This window comes from Crotalus tigris, unplaced genomic scaffold (genome assembly GCF_016545835.1).
Source record: "Crotalus tigris isolate CLP2741 ecotype Arizona unplaced genomic scaffold, ASM1654583v1 scf7180000018057.1800818, whole genome shotgun sequence".
Classification (NCBI taxonomy): domain Eukaryota; kingdom Metazoa; phylum Chordata; class Lepidosauria; order Squamata; family Viperidae; genus Crotalus; species Crotalus tigris.
In genome coordinates this window covers 831898-854335 of record NW_024096800.1, presented here as the reverse complement: position 1 = coordinate 854335, position 22438 = coordinate 831898, and the positions used below count along the sequence as shown (strand labels likewise).

The 22438-nt window shown below is 39.8% G+C and overlaps 1 protein-coding gene across 1 annotated transcript in view; it reads right to left on the bottom strand.

Annotated features, from left to right (window-relative positions):
• Positions 1–261: 261 nt before the first annotated feature.
• The window catches only part of CAVIN1 (caveolae associated protein 1), a 32834-nt gene continuing 10657 nt past the window's right edge, over positions 262–22438 (bottom strand). The window contains exon 2 of the mRNA XM_039347238.1: positions 262–2776. Within this exon, the coding sequence (XP_039203172.1) occupies positions 2087–2776 (690 nt within the window). The 3' untranslated portion in view covers positions 262–2086. The remainder of the gene's footprint in view (positions 2777–22438) is intronic.

Genomic DNA, 22438 nt, shown 5'->3' with positions numbered 1-22438 from the left:
ACTGTCTAGCCTTTAAAGTACACACATGCACATAGGGTTCAGGAGAAGTGGTCTTTCACTCATTGCCAATTTCTATAGGTCAAAATGGGATCTATGTCTCATTTCTTATTTGAATTAATTTCTTGCTTTCAGAAACCTTTCCTGAAAAACAGAAGGGAAGTGTTGATGTACTTAAAAAATAATATTACTTGATTGTGGAAATGTTCCTGCTTCTAGTTCATTAATCTGTGTAATGTTGTTCCCCAAACCACTTTACACTTATCCATGTAGAAAAGAAAGTTTATTAGTCATGCTGCTCACCAGGATGCAGTCTTAGAAAAAAGATCATTGCAGCTGCTTGGCACAGCACCCTCTTCCCCACATATTTATTTTCCCCAGAATGAGGCAAGATCCCCATCCCATCTTTGATAGTTTGGAAGGCCAAGCATATCTTACATCCTGGGCTCTCTCTTCTTCTAGATCCATGACAAGAACGGAAAGGCTTGAAGGAAAGTGCAGTGCAAAGGGAACAATCCTTACTCGCTTGCACACTTCTCAGTCCAATAAGAACACCCATTACACACATACCCTTTCTTCTTGCTAAGGTGTGAATAGCCAAGCCATTTATGGGGATGTTAGAACAGGCAGTTCTGGTACAGATGCAGTAGATATGTTGGATGTAGAATCACAAGACATATGATGGATTCATGGCTGCAAATATTTTCTCCTTGATCATAGAGACACTGGGGAAAAATCTCAGTAGAATGTGAGGAAGGCAGGCAGGCAGGCAGGCAGGCAGGCAGGCAGGCGGGGATGGGGTAAATCACAAAATCATGCAAAGGAAGGGTAGCTACATGTGTCAGAAAATGGGGAAGGAGGCTATTGTCTGGTGACTAGAAAGCGAGGCTTCAGGCTCGCTTAAAAACTGTCCCCTGCAAGCCAAAGAGGTAGCTGTATGGAAGTCAGTATGTGTGTGATTTTGTGTGGTGTATTGTTCAGGGAAGGTACCTGAGAATCCCTTTCCCAGTAACAAATTATCTTGTATTAGGGAATTCTTGTACTTTGACACCCTTTCTATGTGGCAAGTTTAGTAAAAACTGCATGTACTCAAATATTACACAATTAGTTAAAGCTGGCCTACTGCTAGAGCCCTGGTATAAGCAGAAAACAACCCTGCAGTGCTCTCTGGATCCAGCCCAGGAATGGAAGTCAAGATGCTAACAGAGTAGATGATAGTTGCCTCCTGTTTTGTTGATGTTGGTAACACTTTATTACTCGTAGCTAAAGCTATCCACTCTCTGTCCTTGAGCCCTCTTTTTTCCCCTTGACTTTCCTTACTTGTCCAATATTCCTTTCATCCACTTCTCAGCCCCAGATCAGTACCCCTATTTCAACCAAGTTACAAAGTAGCTTCACAGATCTGTGTAGCTAATAGTGCAAATGGACACCCTGTTTATATTACTTCCTGTTGATATATTTATTGGCAATCACTTGACTTTTACTGGTGAAATAAGGCCTACTAAGTGCAACTTTTCCCAAATAATCTCTTGGAAATTGGAGTATGCACAGACTGTATGCCTGAATCAGGCATTACTTGGCATCACAATATCCCTGAATTCAAGCAGTAATTTCCATGTTTCCTTCATTATCCCTTAGTTCTATGATATACCAAGCTCATTCCTTCTTTGTTTCCATGCCTGTGCTTTGTCTTCTGTCTGACAATTTGCTTTCAGGTTCCAGGAAGCATTCATGACATCAAAGAGGATAGCTAAGGGACAGCATGCTTCTTGGGCATAGAAATAGATTATTTCTTGGGTAGCACCTTTGGGAAGTTGCAGTATTGCCATGATAGGCTGGCAAAGCAAGCTTTTAGCAGCAGGAATGGTATTTTTCTGGATTATAAGTATGTCCCATATTCTATATGATGAATCAGAAATATACAAAAATGCACCTTGAAGCTGGGGGTGAGCTGAAAAATTTCTGTATATATTGTGTACGTATATGTGTGCATGTGTATGTGTGCGTGCGCATGCCCATGTGAGGCCAAAAAGAGGAAATGTGGAAGATTATATATTCAGCACTTGATGCTTTTATACTGCCACCTGCCTCACTCACTATCACTCTTTTCTTGAAGCACTGCATCTGACTCCTCGGTGATCTGCAGAAGTGTGCTCATCTCAGGGCTTTCGCTTCTCAGCAGATCCGTGTTCTCTGTCTCATCTCCACCAACTTCCACCATCTCTGTGGCCTTCACTTCTACCTCTCCCTCACGGATCTTCTTAACATGAAAGGTGAAAGGTGGCACTTTATAGACAGCTGTCTTGGAACGTGCATAGACTACATGATCTGGGGTAAAGGACTTCTTCAGCTTATCTCGGGAAGTCTTCATCTTCTCCCTGCGTTCAGTGGTGACTATCTTAGTGCCTAACTTGTTCATTCTCTTCTCCAGATTATGTCGAGTTTTCTCCAGATTTTGCTTGGTTTTCTCCAGGTTCTCTTTGGTCTTCAGCTTGGTCTTCTCTAGGTTCTCTCTAGTTTTCAACTTGGTCTTCTCCATTTTCTCCTTAGAGAATGCCTTCTTGAAGTCATCAACCTTCCTCATGCTGCTTCTCTTAATACGTTCTGCTCGTGATTCCTCAATAATCTCTTCAACTTCAACCTCTTCATCTGAGGAAAGCTCAATATGATCCTCTCCAGGGTGCTCCTCACCAGCTGGGATCTCTTCCCCTTCTTCCTCTTTTTCCATTTCTTTTACAGATTTACTTATGCTCAGCTTGGCTGGCAGTTTCACCTCATCCTGCAAAACATAAAGAAAAACTACTGTGTGCATAATTGTTAGATGTTATAGAAATTAACAGGCAGTTAAACTTTGGCCTATGCCAGGGGTAGGCAACCCAAAACACTTAAAGAGCCACTTGAACCCGTTTCCCACCAAAAACAAAACACCGGGAGCCGCAAAACCCTTTTGATATCTAAAATGAAGATAACACTGCATATATCCTTTTTTATCTTTATTATAGGTGTGTGTGTGTGTGTGTGTGTGTGTGTGTGTGTGTGTGTGTATGTACACACACACACACACACACACACACACATTACAAATAAAAGTAAAAATATGACTCTTGGGAATATCCATACTATTAAAACAATGATCACCAAGAGAATGCTTTAAGAGAATAAAATTACATACACACACAGGTAAAAAAAAGGATATATGCAGTGTTATCTTCATTTTAGATGTCAAAAGGATCTCTCTCTCTCTCTCTCTGTCTCTGTCCCTCCCTCCCTCTCTCCTGCCCTTCCTGCTTCCTGCTTCCTGCAGAGACGCAGCAAAGGGAGATGCTCCGCCCGGTGAGCTTTTCAGCTCCTCGGAGAACACTGTGAGTGCACTCTCTTTTACACACACACACACACACACACACACACACACACAGAGAGAGAGAGAGAGAGAGAGAGAGAGAGAGAGAGAGAGAGAGAGAGAAGCAGGGAAGCGCAATGGCCTCTCTCTGTCTCTGTCTCTCTCTGCAAAGGCAGAGGAGGCTGGGAGCCACAGGGGAAGGCTCAAAGAGCCGCATGCGGCTCTGGAGCCGCAGGTTGCCGACCTGTGGCCTATGCTATGGTAAGAAAGCAATCTCATTATAACCTTATTAATTCTCTTTTATTTTAGTTAAAATGGCTTTCCTATTCCTGATAATTTAATGTATTAAATACTGATAACAATCATCAATCCCAATCAACTTAAAATTAATCCATTTGTAGATCAGACTAGAATTATATCTGGAAATCTGATTGTTTAAACCAGGGACCGGTTACGTGGATAGAGATTTTTCTGCGGACCAGAGGGGGCATGGTTTTGTATGCTGCCTGCATCCTGTGGATGGGACTTTCCTTGTTTGTGCAGACTGGTTGCTGGCATGCTGCGGCCCAGTACTGGTCCATGGACCGGTATATATATATTTCATTTTCTTTTTTTATGGGGATGACCTCTTTTCCATAAAAAGAGTATCCCTGCGCGTTTTATATTTCATTAGTCATGATCAACTTTAGGGGGTGGTGCGCACCTCCGTTTCTTAAGGCAAAGAGCCAGTGACATTTGGAGATGTTTCCACGGTCATGTGTCCAGCATGATATTGCGCTGCAACACAGAGCATATGGTGAAACACAGAATGCTGTTACCTTCCTATATACTTATTTGCTTGATCTTAGCGAAAAGATCAAGAAGAGATAATAAAAAAATATTCTTGAAATAACATAAGATTGCCAGATTTGGTGTACTGATATACCAAACTAGATAAAAAATAATGAAGAGCCATTGAACTTGTCTAAGTAGGGAATGGCTTTGCCTCAGCATTACTAATTGCTCTTTTTTTTTAAATGTCCACTATTCTACTGTGTCTTACTCAGATTTATGAGGAGCTCTATAATTCTATATTTTAGATTAGTTTTAACTAATAAGAATGAAGCTTTTTAGCATATTTTTCTTTGTGTTGCTCCTTATTTATTGTTGGATATTCTGGATATTTGAAAACGTTCTTTTTTTCTGCTGGTTAATGACTGCATTAAAGTTATTTGGATTTTATCATGGCAAAATATTATTTTCCTATTCTCCCTTATTTCTGCTTTTCAGTGCTACATAGAATACGATGGACTGCATAAAGCACCACTTAGCAAATCTTGAACAATAGCTACTGTGTCAGTGGTGGAAATGGAACTATTCCCAGCTTTGTCATAGTCTAATTTTGTGGACCTCTTTTTGCAAATGTTCTTTAGAACAGATATCTTGTTCTTTTCAGTAGTTATTCTTTGCTTTTGGGTTTCCCAGGTATACAATAACAGCAGATACTTTGAATAAGTAACTTGCCTTGAGTTACTTATAAAGTTATAAAGGCAGGAGAAAAATCTAATAAGTTGTTACCATGCAGCAATTCATGGCTGATGTTCTGTCTCATGGTTGGTATGTCATGTTGGGCAGTTCATTTCTTATTAAATTAAAAATGATAGCTAACTTTGAGAAAGATGGTATAAGAATGACTTCAATAAGTAATTAACTTTCAAAAGTATGCTAGATAAATCATCAAAAATATTCACAGGCACTCTCACACATGCCATGATCTTCACTTGGTGCAATATGTTGCTCTAAAACTCTTTTTTGATACCAGCATGCTCAAGAACTGATTGTCAAAGGATCCTCCTCCCTGCCCAGACCCAATGCACATAGTTTGATTTGAAAACCTTAAGTAATGGAAAGAAAAGTAGGCAGTTAAAAATAACAGCAGATTTAATACACCTGGAGCAATGGTAGCAACCAGATGTGACAAATTTTTCAGTACTCTCTTTCTGTTTCTTGGCAATATAATGGTGAGATGGATGGAAGGATGGATGGATGGATGGATGGATGGATAGCGATAGAGATGGATACAGTATATACCTTTTCACAGATTAGATACCATTAAATGTATAGAATGTCATCTTGAGTTGGCAGATGTGTGTTTATGTGTGTACTTTGAGTACAGAGAAAAAAACAACTGTCAGGACAGGTAAGAAAGAAATACATACATAGAATATAGATACATACAGTGGTGAGATTCAGCCAGTTTGCACCACTTCGGCAGAACCGGTAGCTAATTTTTTGTTACCCAGGCCCAGAATGCATTTCCGGAAGCGGTTGTTCACATATTTGAATCCCATCACTGGATACATATGTTATTTGATGAAATGCCTTTACACTTATAAGTCAGTTAACATTAACAACAACAACAACAACAACAACAACAACAACAATAATAATAAAAGTTGGAAGGGACCTTAGAGGTCATCTAGTCCAATCCCCTGCTCAGGCAGGAAACCCTACACCATTTCAGACAAATGGCTGTCCAGTCTCTTCTTAAAAACTTCCAGTGTTGGAGCATTCACTGCTTCTGGAGGCAGGTTGTTCCACTGGTAAAATGGTTTAAAAAGCATATAATCAGAACTCAACCTTGTCTAGTCTTTTTTTCAGTGGTTTCATCATGGATTCTATGTTTGAAATTCATTTTTTAAAAAGCTATTTTAAGATCAGAAATCATTTGGTTTGAGGAAAGTGAAATAATTAACCTACTAGTTATCAAAACTATTCTCAAATTTTATTTTTTTAAAAAGCTATTTTAAGATCAGAAATCATTTGGTTTGAGGAAAGTGAAATAATTAACCTACTAGTTATCAGAACTATTCTCAAATTTTATTTTTAAAAGACTGGATTAACTAAAAGTTTAGTAGATTCAATTATTATCTAACTAGCAACAGCTAGAGGAAGTAACAGAACAGCAGGAGAAAAGAAAATCTATATGGTTCTGTTACTTCTGCATGATACCAGCTCATTTTGTCTCTCCTGAAGACACATATACCATCATGCTACTGAAATTGTTCCCATGCTGGCATATAATGCTGCATATAAGAATGCAGCATTAAGCTATAACTTAAAGTATATAACCTATGCTTAAAGTATATAACCTATGCTTTTTTTTCTCCCTATCTTTTTTTTTTAGAGATTAAAAATGTTGATATTTGTAAGCTGTACGGGGATCCTTTTAGCTAAAGAACATGACAAGCGTTATTTAAACAAATCAAAATAGTGGGTAAGATTAAAAAAGACATGTGATTTAACACATAGCTCTGAAATATTATGACTTTTTTGATTTCTGTCATATACTTGCAGACCGCCTGAAAGATGTTGTGTAGCCTGGCATTGGTTTGAAATCAAGATGCAGAAACTATTGTTAAAACAGTGATGAAAGTGATGGAGAAGGCTGTGTTCATATGTTATATTAACTAGGCTAATTGACTTGTTGAATAAATGACTGGGATCACATAGGACAAGAAGCAATGGATGGAAACTAACCAAAGAGAGAAGCAACCTAGAACTAAGGAGAAACTTCCTGACAGTTAGAACAATTAACCAATGGAACAACCTGCCCTCAGAAGCGGTGAATGCTCCAACACTGGAAGTTTTTAAGAAGAGACTGGACAGCCATCTGTCCGAAATGGTGTAGGGTTTCCTTCCTGAGCAAGGGGTTGGACTCGATGACCTCCAAGGTCTCTCCCAACTTTATTATTTATTTATTTATTTTGGAAACTGGAATAATGATTTTTTAAAAAATATGTTTTCAACTTCCAGTATAATATTGTAAAATGACTGGTGTAGTGATTAGTTTGGTGTAGTGGTTAAGACACTGGGCTAGAAATTGGGAGACTGTGCGTTTTAGTCCTTCAATGGGCACAAACCTTACGCCAGTTGTTCTCTCTCAATCCCTGAAACTAGATAATAGCAAACTACTTCCAAAAAAACTTGTCAAGAAAACTGAAGGGGCTTGACCAAGCAATCATCAGAAGTCAACAAATATTCAAATGCTCATTCACCCCTCTCCAACTCCCCCCACACACATTATAAAAATAATTTTAAAATGAAATAAAGTACAGCTGAATATGAAGCCTGGCAGTGTCAATAAATGCATCCATAGGCACAGTGAGATATATTGCCATCATACTGGAGATCCATTTATAAACTATAGTTTATAAATCACTATGATAGATTTTATATAGCATGCCAAACCAGAGGCAAAACAACCATCTTTTGACTTAGCTTAGTGTATGGCAGAACCCTAAAACTGGAAGTAGTAGGTATCTCTAGAAAGCATTTGTCATAGATCTTTCTCTGCAAACCAGTAGCAAAATCCCATCTGACATTTTATATTATTGGAGGATTTGTGCTTTTTGTTACTTGTAAAACTTTCATCAACATCAGTAAACTTGTTTTGGGCACAATAACAAATTCACTATATATGCAAATTATTTTAAGTACTCCAATATGGCTGCATGATAGCGTTTAAAAACATTTTATGGATAATTATACTTGTTGATTTGGAAATGTAATCAGAAAATTTAAATAAAACATAATACTAAACATCGTTAGAAAGCAATGGATGTTTAAAAATTTAAATTAGTATTATAGCTATGTAATTTTTTTTCACTGAACTGCAATAGATAGCTACAGCATAGTTAAATATGGAAATTCTGAAAAAAAGGCAAATGATAGAACATCAATGAAAATAACAATGAAAGAGTGAGGATAAGTTTCCCTATCTGATTAATTTGTAGCAAATGGGAAAATTATACCTCTTGGATACAAAAGACCAGTACCTTTTCCCCTCAAATAAATTTAGTTAACTACTGGTGTCACACAGGTTGTAAGAAACTAAAAAAAGTCTCAGGAAAGTGAAGTAATAATAATACACCATAAAAAGCAAGTGAAATATATATCCATGTTAAAAACGTAGTGGTCTCAGTTAGGACCTTTGATGATAGTGCAGCTATTCTTGAAAGAGTAATTCTAAGCACTCAGAATATCCTACTACAAAACCCAGCTTTTTCTTTATAAGTGAGACATAAGCAATCTTGCTGAAGTCTATCTAAGCACGGCAAACCAGAGAAATTAGTGGATTGGGTTTTTCTTGTGTGACACTTTCTAGTTATACAGTATTTGATAATGAGAAATTAATGGGGGTAAAATTTATCCTTATAGGATGGCTCATTCCTCATTTTTTAAATTATTTCTGTTAGTTGTAATTAGAAGCTCCAAGTTTCAACATTGTTTTTGATCGGGGTTAGCAAATATTTCCTATAAAGAGTCAGGCCCTGCCTATCTGAGGCCCAGGGTCTGGCAATCTGTCAATTGCTCACTCAATTTTTAGCTTGTTGGCCATATAAAAGCAGGCAGTGAGACTAATTCGGCCTGTGAATTGTAGTTTGCCAATTCCTATTTTAGACTAAAAAGCTGTACTTCCTCATAAGAGGTAATTAATGTCATCAGCAAGAAGTAAGGAATACACAAAAATTTTATCTCAAAATTAAACAACCATTAGACTTACGTCTCTGTAGTCTTTTGATTTTTTTTTTTGTTGTTGTTGTTCTAGTTTCAGGTGCCCCTGGGATAGTGTCTGGGATGGCCATGTTTTCTGAAAGTTTTGGGGCCCGGTTATTGCACCAAGCAAAATTGTACATTGGTTGGTTTGGGTTTAATTTATTGTGCAAACCTACCTAATTTTGGCTAATTCAGTGAATCCTGATTAAAACAACCATGGCTTTGTTTGAGATGTGACCTCATGCATTGAGCATAAGCTCAATCCCTTAAATTTTGTTCCCACCCACTGCAAGTATGTTCCTCTCTGCCCCAATAACTTGCTGTCAGTAGAACACAGCCTTCTCTAGCGTGGGGACTCACATTATTATTTCTACACTAAAGCATTCCTTATACCAGCTAAGTTAGGGGAAAAGATTTTAATTAGGTTTTCTTTGTGTCAAGGGTTTTTGTAATGGAGAAACTTTCAATTGTGAGCACTCAATTTGCAGTTTAAATGGTGCATCTGAGATATAGGTAGACTACTACATATTTAAAAAAAATTCCCAACTCTTTATCTGTTACCCTACCCTTTAATCATTTTTCACAAATCACAGAGATCTGCCTAGCATTGTGACTGCAAGCAAATGTAAAGTGTGCAAAAAGACATGTGGATGAGAAGGGAGCAGATTTGAAATGAGATTGGTTTTCACCCAAGCAGCACATAGCGTGCATCCTGCCTGGCATTTTCAAGCCATGCTTCAAATAGCCACTACCATAGAGAGCATTGGGGCAGAAGCTTAAAGATAGGAAGATTTATGACCCATGAGCTGTACTATTTGAAGAGAGGGAATGGGGAAAGCTGTGGAATTACTGGGGAAATTCTTTCCCGTAGGCTAAGGGAAACAAGACTGAGAGACAGACGGAAGGGAAAGGGAAGTCAAAAATGGAAATTAATTCTCTTTACAACAAGAATTAAGACTTCTGGGAACATTTTAAATATCTCAATTTTGCCAAGCAAGAATCCTCAGTGTAGCTTTCCTTCTTTCCCTTTTGCTTTAAGAGTTGTTCGATGAAGTGAGTTTTCACATTCTTCCTAATGGGATGTTGGTAATTTTGTCATTTCACTCCTTAAGCTACCAAGAGTTAAAACTTATTAGTGAAATGCCAGTAGCTTGAAATAGAACACTGCTTTTTAAGGGTCTGTGTTATTGTCTGATAATTCAATCCAATCAACCAAAGAATATCAAGAGTCACATATGAAACGGAGAATGAGATAATGCCAAATCTTTCCTGTCCAAATGAATTTTGTCTTCCTGGCAAATGCTCATATTTTTTACCATATTTTTTGTTGGCTAGCAAGATGGTACTGTGGAAATGGTACTGTGGAAATATTTGGAGGGAGAGGAATGATGTGACTGGGGGGAAATTTAATCCTTCTTATTTCTACTGATACTCTTTTATTGCCAGTCCTTTCTCCGTTAGAATTACTAACTGAACATGGAAAGAGGAGAATCAGTGAATGGGAGGAGAGACAGAAAGCTAACTTCCAAATTTCCCCTAAAAGAAGCTTTTCCAGATTCCATTTTCACAAAAATATTATATTTTGATTATTTTCTACATTGTTCCAAATAGCTTCTTCCTACCATCATCCTAATTCTGCTATAATGAAGCTAAGTCTAAAATTAAGCTGAGTCTTTGGTGTTATGTCCTGGGCCGGCAGGCGTAGGCTGCAGCGATTGGCCCGGGCAGACCACGTGGATGCCCGGGATCAGAAAGGTTGTTCCCAGCCTTGCGCACATGCGCAAGGCGGGAAAATCCCTTGCAACGATTGGCCAGCAAGATACTGTGCAGGGGACTATAAAAGGGAACTGCACCATTGTGTAAGCTGTTCTGTTGGTGTTGCAATAAAGAAGGACTGTTTTGGAACTCGCTGTTTCGTCTCAATGCCTCTTTCCCGAAAACAGAACATTGGCGACAAAGGTGGGATGCCTGCAAGGAAAACGAACTAAGAAGCCAAGCTGACTCACCACGGGAGGCTTGCAGCTTGGAAAAGTGCAGCGTTCGGAGATCGTGACTCAGCCTATCAGTACGGAAACGCTGGAGGTGAGCTCAGCGAGGGAAGCCCCTTCTCAAACCTTGCAGCAGGAGGCGTGGACAAAGTTCCTGGACTGCAATGATGGCAAAGATAGGCAGGCTGTCGGAGTTTGACACAGCTCATCCAGAACACTAGAGCTCGTATGTGGCCCAGGTGGAGAACTACCTCTGGGTGAATCAAATTCGCGAAGACGGCCTCAAAGCTGCCACATTGCTGTGTGTTTGTGGGCAAGAGACCTTCGATATTGCAGAGAATCTGGTCGCCCCAGCACCACTGGAATCAATCGCCTACACAGACTTGAAGACGATGCTTCGAGAGCATTTCAAACCCAAGCTCTCAGTGATTGCCTGGCGACACACATTTGAGCAGAGGGACCAGAGGTTTGGTGAGTCTGCTACGGAATTTGTTGCGGCCTTGCGACAAGCAGCTAGGCCCTACGAATTCAAGGACTTGGAAGAGAGGCTGAGAGATCGGCTGGTCTGTGGTCTGCGAAGCCAGCAGTTGCAGCAGAAGCTCTTCGCGAAGGAAGGCCTCACGTTCCAAGATGCCTTGAGGGAATGACACTGAAGAAGCAGCAGGCGGAGCTGTGAAGGCCTTGCGGCTTGCCAAGCCCCCTCAAGTTCCAGCCACTGTCCATTAAGAAGTCACTCACGAGGAAGCTGAATAGGATCGAGACTCGAAGGTGGACCGGCTGCATCAGGCTCCGGAGAGAAGGCCTCATGGAGGGAAGGCCCAGCCAACATCATCCTCTCGGTGTGTTGGGTGTGGAGGCTGCCATTGCCGTGCAGACTGCCGTTTTCGCACTGCCATCTGCAGGGCATATGATAGGCAAGGTCACATTGCCTCTGTCTGTTTGGGTCGCCAGAGGGAACGTTACCCAGAAGAATTGCCTCAGAAAGGTACCAGGGTCCCCAGCCAGAACAGGATGGGTTTCTGCGCATCATGTAGGAGAATTTTTAGAATGGGGGTCCACAGGCCACTTAGGAAGAAGCTTCACATCGATGTGAAGTTGCAAGGGGTCCCCTTGTCGATGGAGCTGGACACAGGGTCCGCTCTATCGATCATTTCCCTAGACACCTTTAACAAGGTTTGCAGCAGAAGTGGCCTACAGGTTAAACTCAGGCCGTCGAACTCATCCTCATAGATTTCCAGAATTCCAGAGGGGGGAGGCCACGCTCAAGGTGCAGCGTAGAAATTTTGAGGGGCTGCTAGATGTAGTTGTGGTTGGGGGAGACCGCATGAGCTTCATTGGGCTTGACTGGTTTGAGGCCCTTGGGATTCAGGTGACTGGAATAAACAGACTGCAAACAACAGGCCTGGCTGGGGTCTGCAAGGAGTTTGCAGATGTGTTTAGTCCAGAACTTGGCTCATAAAAAGGCCATACTTGATTCTAATGGGGCCATAGCCCCCATTAGAATCAAGTCACGCAGGGTGCCTTTTGCCTTAAAGGGTAAAACAGATGCAAAGCTGGATAAGCTGATTCAGCAAGGTATCTTAAAGCCTGTGGACAGCAGTCCATGGGAAACCCCATAGTTATGCCATTGAAGGTCAATGGTGAAGTCCGAATCTGTGCGGACTACAAGTGCATGCTTAACAAAGCACTACAGCAGCATTCGTACCCTGTACCTGTAGTCAGCCACATTCTGGCTTCCCTCAAGGGGGGCCAGATCTTTGCTAAGCTTGACCTGGCTCAGGCCTATCAACAATTGCCAGTTGACAAGGCAACAGCCGAGGCCCAAACTATAGTAACTCACAGGGGAGATATTCAAAGTAAGAAAACTGCAGTTTGGAGTAAATGTGGTCCCTGGCATCTTCCAGAGTGTAATGGAGCGAACGCTCTGTAATATTCCTGGCATTTTCCCATACTTTGACAATGTCCTCATCGCTAGGGACTCAGCTGACAATTTAGCAGAAAGATTGAGGGCCGTTTTGCTACGTTTCCGCCAAGCGGGGCTGAAGCTGAAGCAAGACAAGTGTAAGATCGGGGTTAACTCGACTGAGTTTCTAGAATTCCGCATTGATGCTCAGGGCATCCACCCTGCTGAATCCAAGCTGCAAGCAATTCAGCAGGCTCCAAATCCCAAATCCAAAGGCAAACTTCAGGCCTTTCTGGGACTGTTAAATTTTTACCATTCATTCCTTCCCCACAAGGTTGCAGTGGCTGAGCCATTACACCGGCTCTTGGACAAACAGGGTCCTTGGCAGTAGACACAAGTACATGAAAAGAGTTTCAAAGAGGTCAAGGCCTTGCTCTCTTCAAATGCAGTCCTAGAGCATTTCAATGAGCAATTGCCAGTGTGCCTCGCCTGTGATGCATCTCATTATGGGATTGGGGCTACGTTAAGTCACTTGAAGGCTGATGGGACACAAGTTTAGGACTCTATCCTCAGCTGAACGCAACTACGCACAGATAGATAGGGAAGCCTTAGCCATAGTGACTGGCATAAAGAATGTTAAGTCACTTGAAGGCTGATGGGACACAAGTCTAGGACTCTATCCTCAGCTGAACGCAACTACGCACAGATAGGGAAGCCTTAGCCATAGTGGCTGGCATAAAGAAGTTCCATGACTTGTATATGGCCACCATTTCATGGTCTTTACAGACCATAAGCCACTGCATGAGCTTTCCACCTTCAAGGGGTGTGTCCTATGGGATAGCTGGGTGGTAATCCCAACCTCACTGAGGACTAGAGTCCTGCAGTCTCTGCATGAGGGACATCTGGGAATAGTCTGGATGAAGGCGCTAGCACGCAGCCATCTTTGGTGGCCTGGGCTCGACAAAGACATCGAGGCCCAGGTGCACAGGTGCACTGTTTGTCAACAGTCAAGGCCCGTGATGCCCCAGGCCCCAGTTCATAGGTGGGAGGAGACTCATACCCCTTGGTCGAGGGTCCATATCGACTACACTGGGCTCTTTCAGGGGCAATTCTTCTTACTCCTCGTGGACAGCCATTCCAAGTGGCTAGAGGTCGTGCCTATCTCCTCCACTACTACTGCCAGGACCATCCAGGTGCTGAGAGGGATCTTTGCCTCACATGGACTTCCAGATGTCCTGGTCTCCAACAATGGGCCCCAATTCACTTCGTTTGAGTTTAAGGTTTTCCTCCAGGCCAACATGATCCGGCATACTACATCTGCACCGTTCCATCCAGTTTCCAACAGCCAGGCTGAACGGATGGTGTGCACAACCAAGGATGCCTTAAAGAGGATCACTCACAGAAACTGGCATCACAGGTTAGCGGACTTTCTTCTTTGCCACCGCACCACACTTTACACAGCTACTGGGAAGAGCCCAGCTGAACTCCGCTGGGGTCTCCGCCTCATCACGAAACTGGACAGATTGCACCCAGACCAGGTGGCGTTACAGGTGTCATAGCCGCGGGTACCTAGGAGACTATAGGCAGGTGATCCGGTCTGGGCAAGGAGCTATGGACCTGGACATCTCTGGGTCACAGCAGTGGTATGCAAGGTCTCTGGGCCGCTGTCATACAAAGTGGCCTTGGAGGGTGGTCGGATGATCCGACGTCACATTGACCAACTGCACTGAAGGCTCCACAGCAACATTTCTGCTCTGGGCTCTGCTCTCGGGGGGGGGGAGGAGGACCACAGTTACGATTGTGGACCACAGTCTCTCAGACATTCACAGGCTTCAGCTATTGCTCCAGATAGGGAGTCTCTCCGATATTCACAGGCTCCAGCTATTGCTCCAGGAAGGGGATTTGCCATGGAGGTGGCTCCTGACTCTGGCACCTGTGGCACAGACACTGGGGAAATGGGCCATTGGGGTAGATCGGCTACTCAGACCACTCCAGCTGCTGGTCTTGGGCTCGAGGGACAGCGCTCCCAAGAGGGGTCCAGTATGGACTCGGGGAATTCCACCCCTCCACTGGACTTGGGGAATTCCACCCCCCCAAGGAACTCTGGCTCTTTCCTTTTTTAATTTTATACAAAGTGCTTCAGCTTCCACTTATTTATTCATCACTTTTTTTTGTTAGCCAATGCTTTCCTGGCTCAAAGCTCTGTAGACTCTATAGATCTAGTACCAGGTTTGTAGGGTACATTTCACTGCATACAGTGACTTGCCCAAAATCACTCAATGAATTTCTTCAGTGACTGAAGATTGTCTAAAATCTAGACGACCCTTATTCAATCCTTTCCCATTCCTATTCAACAATCACTACACTATACTGTCTCCCATCAATGGGGCTCTGCTGTATCTTCACTTTTTCCCTGATAGCAATTCCTAATAAGCACTCATTGCATTCAAAACTTTGTATTCAAGTTACAGGTACAAGCAATTCAAGAGATGTTTTTAAGTGGTTATACAAAAGCATAGATAAATATTCAAGGGTGAGGCATTAAAATAGTACAACTCTGGCTAATATGTTAGATTTGCATTTGGGGAGGGGGAAAATTCTTGTCTCTTGCTATTTACATACATGCTACTGTGCTGACATTCAGAGTCTATTTGAGTCTTAGGCCAAACTTCTGTAAAAGTAATAAAGTTGCAACAGTAGGCCAAACTTCACAATTAGGCTCTGCTGGGTGGGAAAGAGTTGCTATTTGGAATCAGGATATCCCCCACCCCTTTCATGGTGCAGGTCTATCAGTTTGTTCACAACAACACCTGGAAGGGCAATTCTTCATCTCCCAGAGACTCCAGTCATCATTGGCCAGAAACATCAAGAATCATTTCCTTCCCTGGGAAACTGCACAATTAATGCCTGAACAAAAGTTTCCCTTGCTTCAGAGTTGCATAGCTATATCTGGAAGCTAGCCATATCCGGACAGCATAGCTCTGATTCTTATCAATCTCTTCTTGGCTTCATAACATTTGTACAAGGAGAGATGAATTCCAACCCTCCCAATTGGTGCACGTAGGTCATGTCTTACTTGTTGATCTTCTGCTTCCAGGTGGTCCACATTTCAGCAGGGAACTGTAATACTACAAATTATGGAACCCAGTCAATATCAGAAGAGAATCCCAACTATTTTTTTTTTAGAATTTATCCTAACTTTTTTTTATCTGCAACTTAAAGATGCAAATATATCAATGCTCCTTTTTATCCTATTTCCCCCCCCATACAACAACCCTATGAGGTGAATTGCGTTAAGAGTGAATGATTGACTCCAAGTCACCAAGCCAATTTTCATACCTACAATTCACAGTCTCCTGTTTTCTAAGCCAATACCTTAACCACTTCACCAAGCCAGCTCTTTAGAATTCAACTCAACTGGAAGCATCAAGTTAGGAAACACTGTAATGGCTATGCTGCTGCAAACAAGGGAACTATAATTCAAACAGATAGACATTAGGTAAAATTAACTTAAAAACATAGGAAAGGGGGGCAAAAATGAAAGATTAATGTATAGGAATATACAGGTAGCCTTTGAGTTATGTTCAACAACTGCTCAAAATTAAATAAGTTGAACAAATGGTATTTGCAATGGATCTCATAGTTCTGGCTGTCATAGTATGTCCACAGTCACGTGACCACAATATCCAATATCACCTTCCAGCTTCCCACAAGTAAAGTCAATGGGGAAGTTGTCAGGACTGTGGTTACACAAAGTCCCATACAGTCCTCGTTTAACAACAGCAATCATGATTGTTGTTGCTAAGCTATTCAGTCAATAACATTATCCATTATGACTAGATTGATGATAATTCCATTGTAAATCAAGGACTGTTTGTAAACAACTCATATGAAAGTGTTTCTATTTTGTGTAAGCCAATAAATTTTATGAATCAGCCATAGAACGTATTAATAACTATGTACCCATTTGATTTATTCTAATTTCTGAAATCACATATTATCACTGATATTAACTTATTACATCTAATGCAACTTAAACACCTGTAAACGTTTTAGAACAAAAGTGGTGGATGAATAAAAAAAAATGGGCAAGAGTAAAGTGCTAAATGTGCAAGTAAAGGAGTTGTGTTGAGAAAAGGAAACCTGAAAATCACAGGTAGCCTCCAGGTAGCTTTAATAACTCACTAAAAGGATGCAAGTGAACAGCTATCTGCAGAAGTATAAATCTTTCCATTCCTCACCATCCAGTCAGAGCTGAAGAAGCTTCTTGGATGAGACTGGAAACGTCTTCAAAGAAAAACTAGAAAATCCAGTTGCCTCATGAAAAAGCATCTTTGGGCTGAAAATCACAGAAGACTATGTTTTTAAGACGTTTATACGAACAATAAGAAATGCAAACTTTTGCTGAAAATTACAAAAAGCTTAAAGCAGTTGGAGAAGTCCAGGGAAATGTAAACTAATCTTTCAAAAGTGTGAAATAATGAATAAATTCATTATACTGTAAAGAAAGACCTTTTCTGTATGATGATGAGATTTTAGTATCAGTTGTGAATGTTACTTACTAAATAATGTTTTTGCTGCTGTTTCAAGTCCTAGTTGGATTGTTCAGTATCATTCTGGCCTGTATAGCAAAGGGTGAGGTCAGAATTTAAGCAGAGCAAGTCTGTGCACAACAATCTGCTGCTTGAAACATCTATCACTATTAGAGTGCTTTGCAAATGAGCTTCTGCTCTGAGTACCTGTCACTAAAGCCTAGGGGCACTGCAAGGGGAATAGGGATTATATGCAGACTTATATCTGATCCTTATAGGGCTTGGATCAGGCCTCTTTGTTACCTTGGGTGACCTGACAGGAAGACCTGCATCATATCTAGTATTTCCAGATAGCTGTGAACCAAAGGTAAAACACCAAGTAGTTACTGGACAAGATGTTTTTTGCCATTACTGATTTTCTTATTAAGGAGCTGCAGATCTCCCCAGCTAAAATACAATGAAAATCATTTAGTAATACATTGGATTTGTATTTAAGCAACAAGAAATTGCAACAGAGGAATGAAACAAAAAGCTCCATCTATCCTCTGCAGTTAACACAATAAATAAATGACTGCCAGAGAAGCGAGATGTGTTCTTCTATAACCAGCAGAGAAATGCTGTGGATTACTATGGGAGGGACAGAATTTTACTTTTATTTCTAGGGGTCCTTAGAGTACAATAAAGTCTTCAATGAATTGAACTTGTTCAGAGACAGTTGTATAGCTGCTGCATTTATACTTAAATCCTCTAGCTACTCCATTTTGTCGTTTTAATGTTCCTGCCTTCCAATTGTCTTCCAAAAGAAAGTTAGATCAATCATGCAGGATGTGCTTCTCCACGCAACGCATAGTTCAGATTTGGGAGATGTGTGCATCGGCCCATCTGCGACCATCTATAACCTATGCTTATCCATCAACCACTTTGTAGTATAGATACATGTCAATGCCTATGTACAGTTGTGGGCAATTCTAAATCATGTTTAATTCATAACAAGATCCATATACTATAGCAAAAGTATAGATTGTTTGGGCATAGAAAGCACAATAGTAGAATCGTACATCATGCTGAATCAAATAAAATACATTTTAACTTTACAATTGTGTGTGAGCCCACTTAAAAGATCAAAAAAGAGAACAGGTTGTACCAATACAAATCTAAATCGAAAGATATAAAAGTCTTGTTTCATTTGTTTTTTTTTCTATATATTTATATATTTGTATTTTGTGGCCTTCTGCTTTTCACAACTGAGAAAAGGCAGATATATCTTTTTGAGAACTGCAGGAGGCAATATAGAAGAGCTCAGATGCACAACTTTCCTTCCCAACTTGTCAATTCCACAGTACAGCTTTTCTCCTTCTCACTCCCTGTGTCCTCTATCCAAGTCCACATTCCTAGGCAATGAATCACTGATCCAGCGGTCTTTATGTGTACACTCAACTGCCTGGTTGCTACGACACTAATAATAAACACTCCTCTTCGTATATAAAAGGCCAGCAAGGCACAAAGACAAGTGATGTTCCTAGCCTGGTAGGGTTGGGCGTTATGCAACCAGAAGGTGGAGAGGCATAGAAAGCAGAACAACAACAGTTTAATTCAGCCTTCAGAGGAAGGAAAAAGGCATGTTTGAAACTCCAAATAATAAAGCCTTTGCTGGATACTAAGAATTGTGTGCCCCTACTATTTTTTAATCTTTGGGGGAAGGCAGACATTGTTTTTGAAAATATGTGCACGTTTGAACAATCTAATCAAGCATGTTCCTTTCTAGAGACAAGTTTGGAATTAATTTATCCTCAGTTCTGCAAATATGAAAGAGAAGCCAGCTCTGCATACCTCTATTTGCTGAACCTAAATTGTGGTTATCAATAAACTTCCCACTCTCTTTCCCAAAACAATGTTCCACAAGCAGAAAAAAAAGATTAAGGGAATAAATTAATAGATGGATTCTAGATTGGTGTTCACAGAATTAAAGGGAGGAAAAAAAAGTGCTGCCAAATGTGCAATAACTTTCTCAACTTAGTGTCCTGGGGAAGGGAAAGGGAAGCAAACAGAGTATATATGGATGTCAACCAAATATTTATGGGAACTAAAGGATGCCATATGAGTCCATTCACATCTGTGTTGGTTTGATGGTCTCACAAATTGTCACTTCAAGGCAATAATATAATACTCAACTGCCCAAAGGCATTCTCAGAAAATTACCTTACTTTCAGTAATATTCAGTAATATTCCATATTACTACTGAAAACAAGAGACCTGTTTTCCAAAGGCTGCAGAAGAGAAAACATGTTTAAAATGCTTACATTCATATGGAAAGTTAATCTTACTATGTGCTAAAATAGTTCTCATTATGGAGAGCTGGGAGGGATGCCATCTTAAAACAGAAACAGTTTTTGAAGATATCATTTTATTTTTTTAATCTGGGGATTGGCCTGTGAGTTGTGCAAATGAAATCTACAAATTCTCTAAACTTTATTATATTAGGAGAAGGAAAAAGAAAAGATGAATCAAAGGAAACTGATTGGTAGCTTGCTTTTTAAATTCCCAAAATTGAACTCAAAATTAGTTCCCTGATAGTCAAACTAAAATTTCAATTGAAAATTTAATAAAGTGTCTTCAAACAAATAGGCAAAATTTCACCAACAGTAATATATATCAATTTATTAGTTTACTCAAAACAGTAAAATTGTTTGGAATATGCAAAGACAGGTTAGGAAAGATTTCTTAAATAAGCATTTAGAAGTTCTAGAGCCTGGTATGAAGTTTATTCTTGGCTATAACGAAGTATTTCATTCCAAATTCTCCCTTTTCTTTCTGGAAACCTTCTATATTTATTTAGTGCAGGGAGAGATTAAGGAAGGAATTTGAAGCATATGAGCCAGAAAAGGGCCTTGCATGTCCAACCAGAAAAATAAAATAATTTTGTCTACATTCCTTTTTCCACCAAGGGTGTGGCTGGGTGGCTAGAATTCCAAGCTTGAAGAGGCACATACTGGTACAGTATAAGAAAGATAAAAATTTCATTTTGTATCTTTAGTCCAGGAAATCTTCAGTTTACTAAGATGACCTGTCCTGAAACAGCATACATAAGACCATTCATTCCTTTATCTCATGGAATGGGGAGTACAATATGTCAGTTCAAGGCAAGGCCCTCAGTCTTTAAAAGTGTCACATCAAGTAGAATACCACAGAGTATTTCCACCTCATTAAGATCTCCATACTGCAAAGAGTAATGTTTTGTGAAACTGCCAATTATAAAGCTGGTAAGGTCAGAGTGGTACCATTTTGCTGAGGATAACTTGCTTTATGTCTCCATTCAAATCATTTGAGCCAGGGACTTGCTTGCACTGAAGATTGCATTTGCTCAATTTGCTACAACTTGGTTTGTTTAACCATTTTTTATTCAATAAACCAGTACTGACTGGCTTTTCAGACTATGTAATGCCAGAAATAAAAAAAAATGTATTCATGACTAAATTCACTTATTTCTACAATTGCACAAACCGCATGGTTTAGGGTTTAACTGTGTTTAAAAATTCAATACAATAAGTTAAGAACTTTAATCAGTGACATTGTTTGGATGTCATGACAAAACATGGTTTATCAAAGTAAAAAATAACTAGACCCATTGCCATCACAAAAATGCCATAAACATGTACAGCAATCATGTTTAGTGGGGGTATCAACTTCAAATGAAAGCATCCCTAGCAGCAGCTTTATTTAAGTTATCTAGGGACTTAGTTAAAGGCTAATGTAGTTGTAAGAAAGTTCACCCTGGCAAAAAATAAAAAATGGTGACTCTGTAAACCACTTAGAGAGGGCGGTAAAGCACTATGAACAGGTATATAAGTCTAAGTGATATTGCTATGGTCATAAGTCATTGCTATTATAACTTCGAATGGTCACTAAATGAACAATTTTACGTTGATGATAGAAGCAATTATATGAAAATGACAAAATAATGTAATATATGTATGCATTATATGTTCCCTAGCAAGATTTGGAGATCTACAAGAGCTTTCACAGAAGTAATACTTGATGGATTATTATCATTGCTATCATTTTTTACTCCAACACCAATATTGTGCATGACATTAAACAACAACCTAAGCCAAATGATGTAATGTTCTGGATCACATTAAATCTTAAATTATATTTACAAAGTATCGTGACTAAGTTTGCACATTAAATCAAGACCAAGCTAGAAAAGCTACACTACCCAGGTGCTCACATTGGACTAGGCAATAAAGTGGTTTTTTAAAATTTGCTTTGGTGTACAATGCAATCCTAGCCATTGCAATTTATCTATCATAGCATAAGCTTAGCAAAAAGTATGAAAACACTCATTATAGCTTGGTAAATAAATTATGGCCTAGTAAGGGGTAGACCACCTTGGCTCTTTTATGACTCGTGGTCTTCAATTCCCAGAATTCCTGAGCCAGCATATTTTATTCATTATTTGAGGGAATGAAAAGGTTGCCTTTTTTAATGTGGTATAATAACTTTTTCTCTGCTTTGTTCAATAAACCACAGTTAATGTTATACAAATCTTGACCACTGAGTATGGCATGGAAGATATTCTTAAAGGGACAAGATATTTCTTAATCTTGGAAATACCTAAATCAATGTGTGTTATGAATGTGTTTGTATGTGCTTATGATGTTTGTGCAAAGGAACTTTTCTAGAAGTGTCCTTTCTATAAAGCATTATTTCTTGTGAATGGAGTGGCTCCTAAAACAAACAAAAAAACGACTAATGAAGATTCTATCGTGCTGGGAAATGAATATATTTTTCTTATATTAAGAATATTATATATACTTACACATAAGCCCATCTGTGAATAAGCTGATCCTCATATTTTTAACCAATATATTGTGAAAAATATGCCCTCTGCATATTTTTATTTTTGTGAGATGGGCAACTAAATAATTATGATATATAAAATAAATAAATAAGCAACTCTCAAAATATTCGTATGTTTTAATTTTCAGAATTAGAGTATCTGTAGATAATCCATAAATTATCCATTTTTCCTGATGTTTTGATTAAAAATCTGAGGGTCATCTTATTCCTAGATTAGATTATATGTGAGTATATATGGGATATATAGATACTTTAAAAAAGTATTGTGTAAATACTAGTT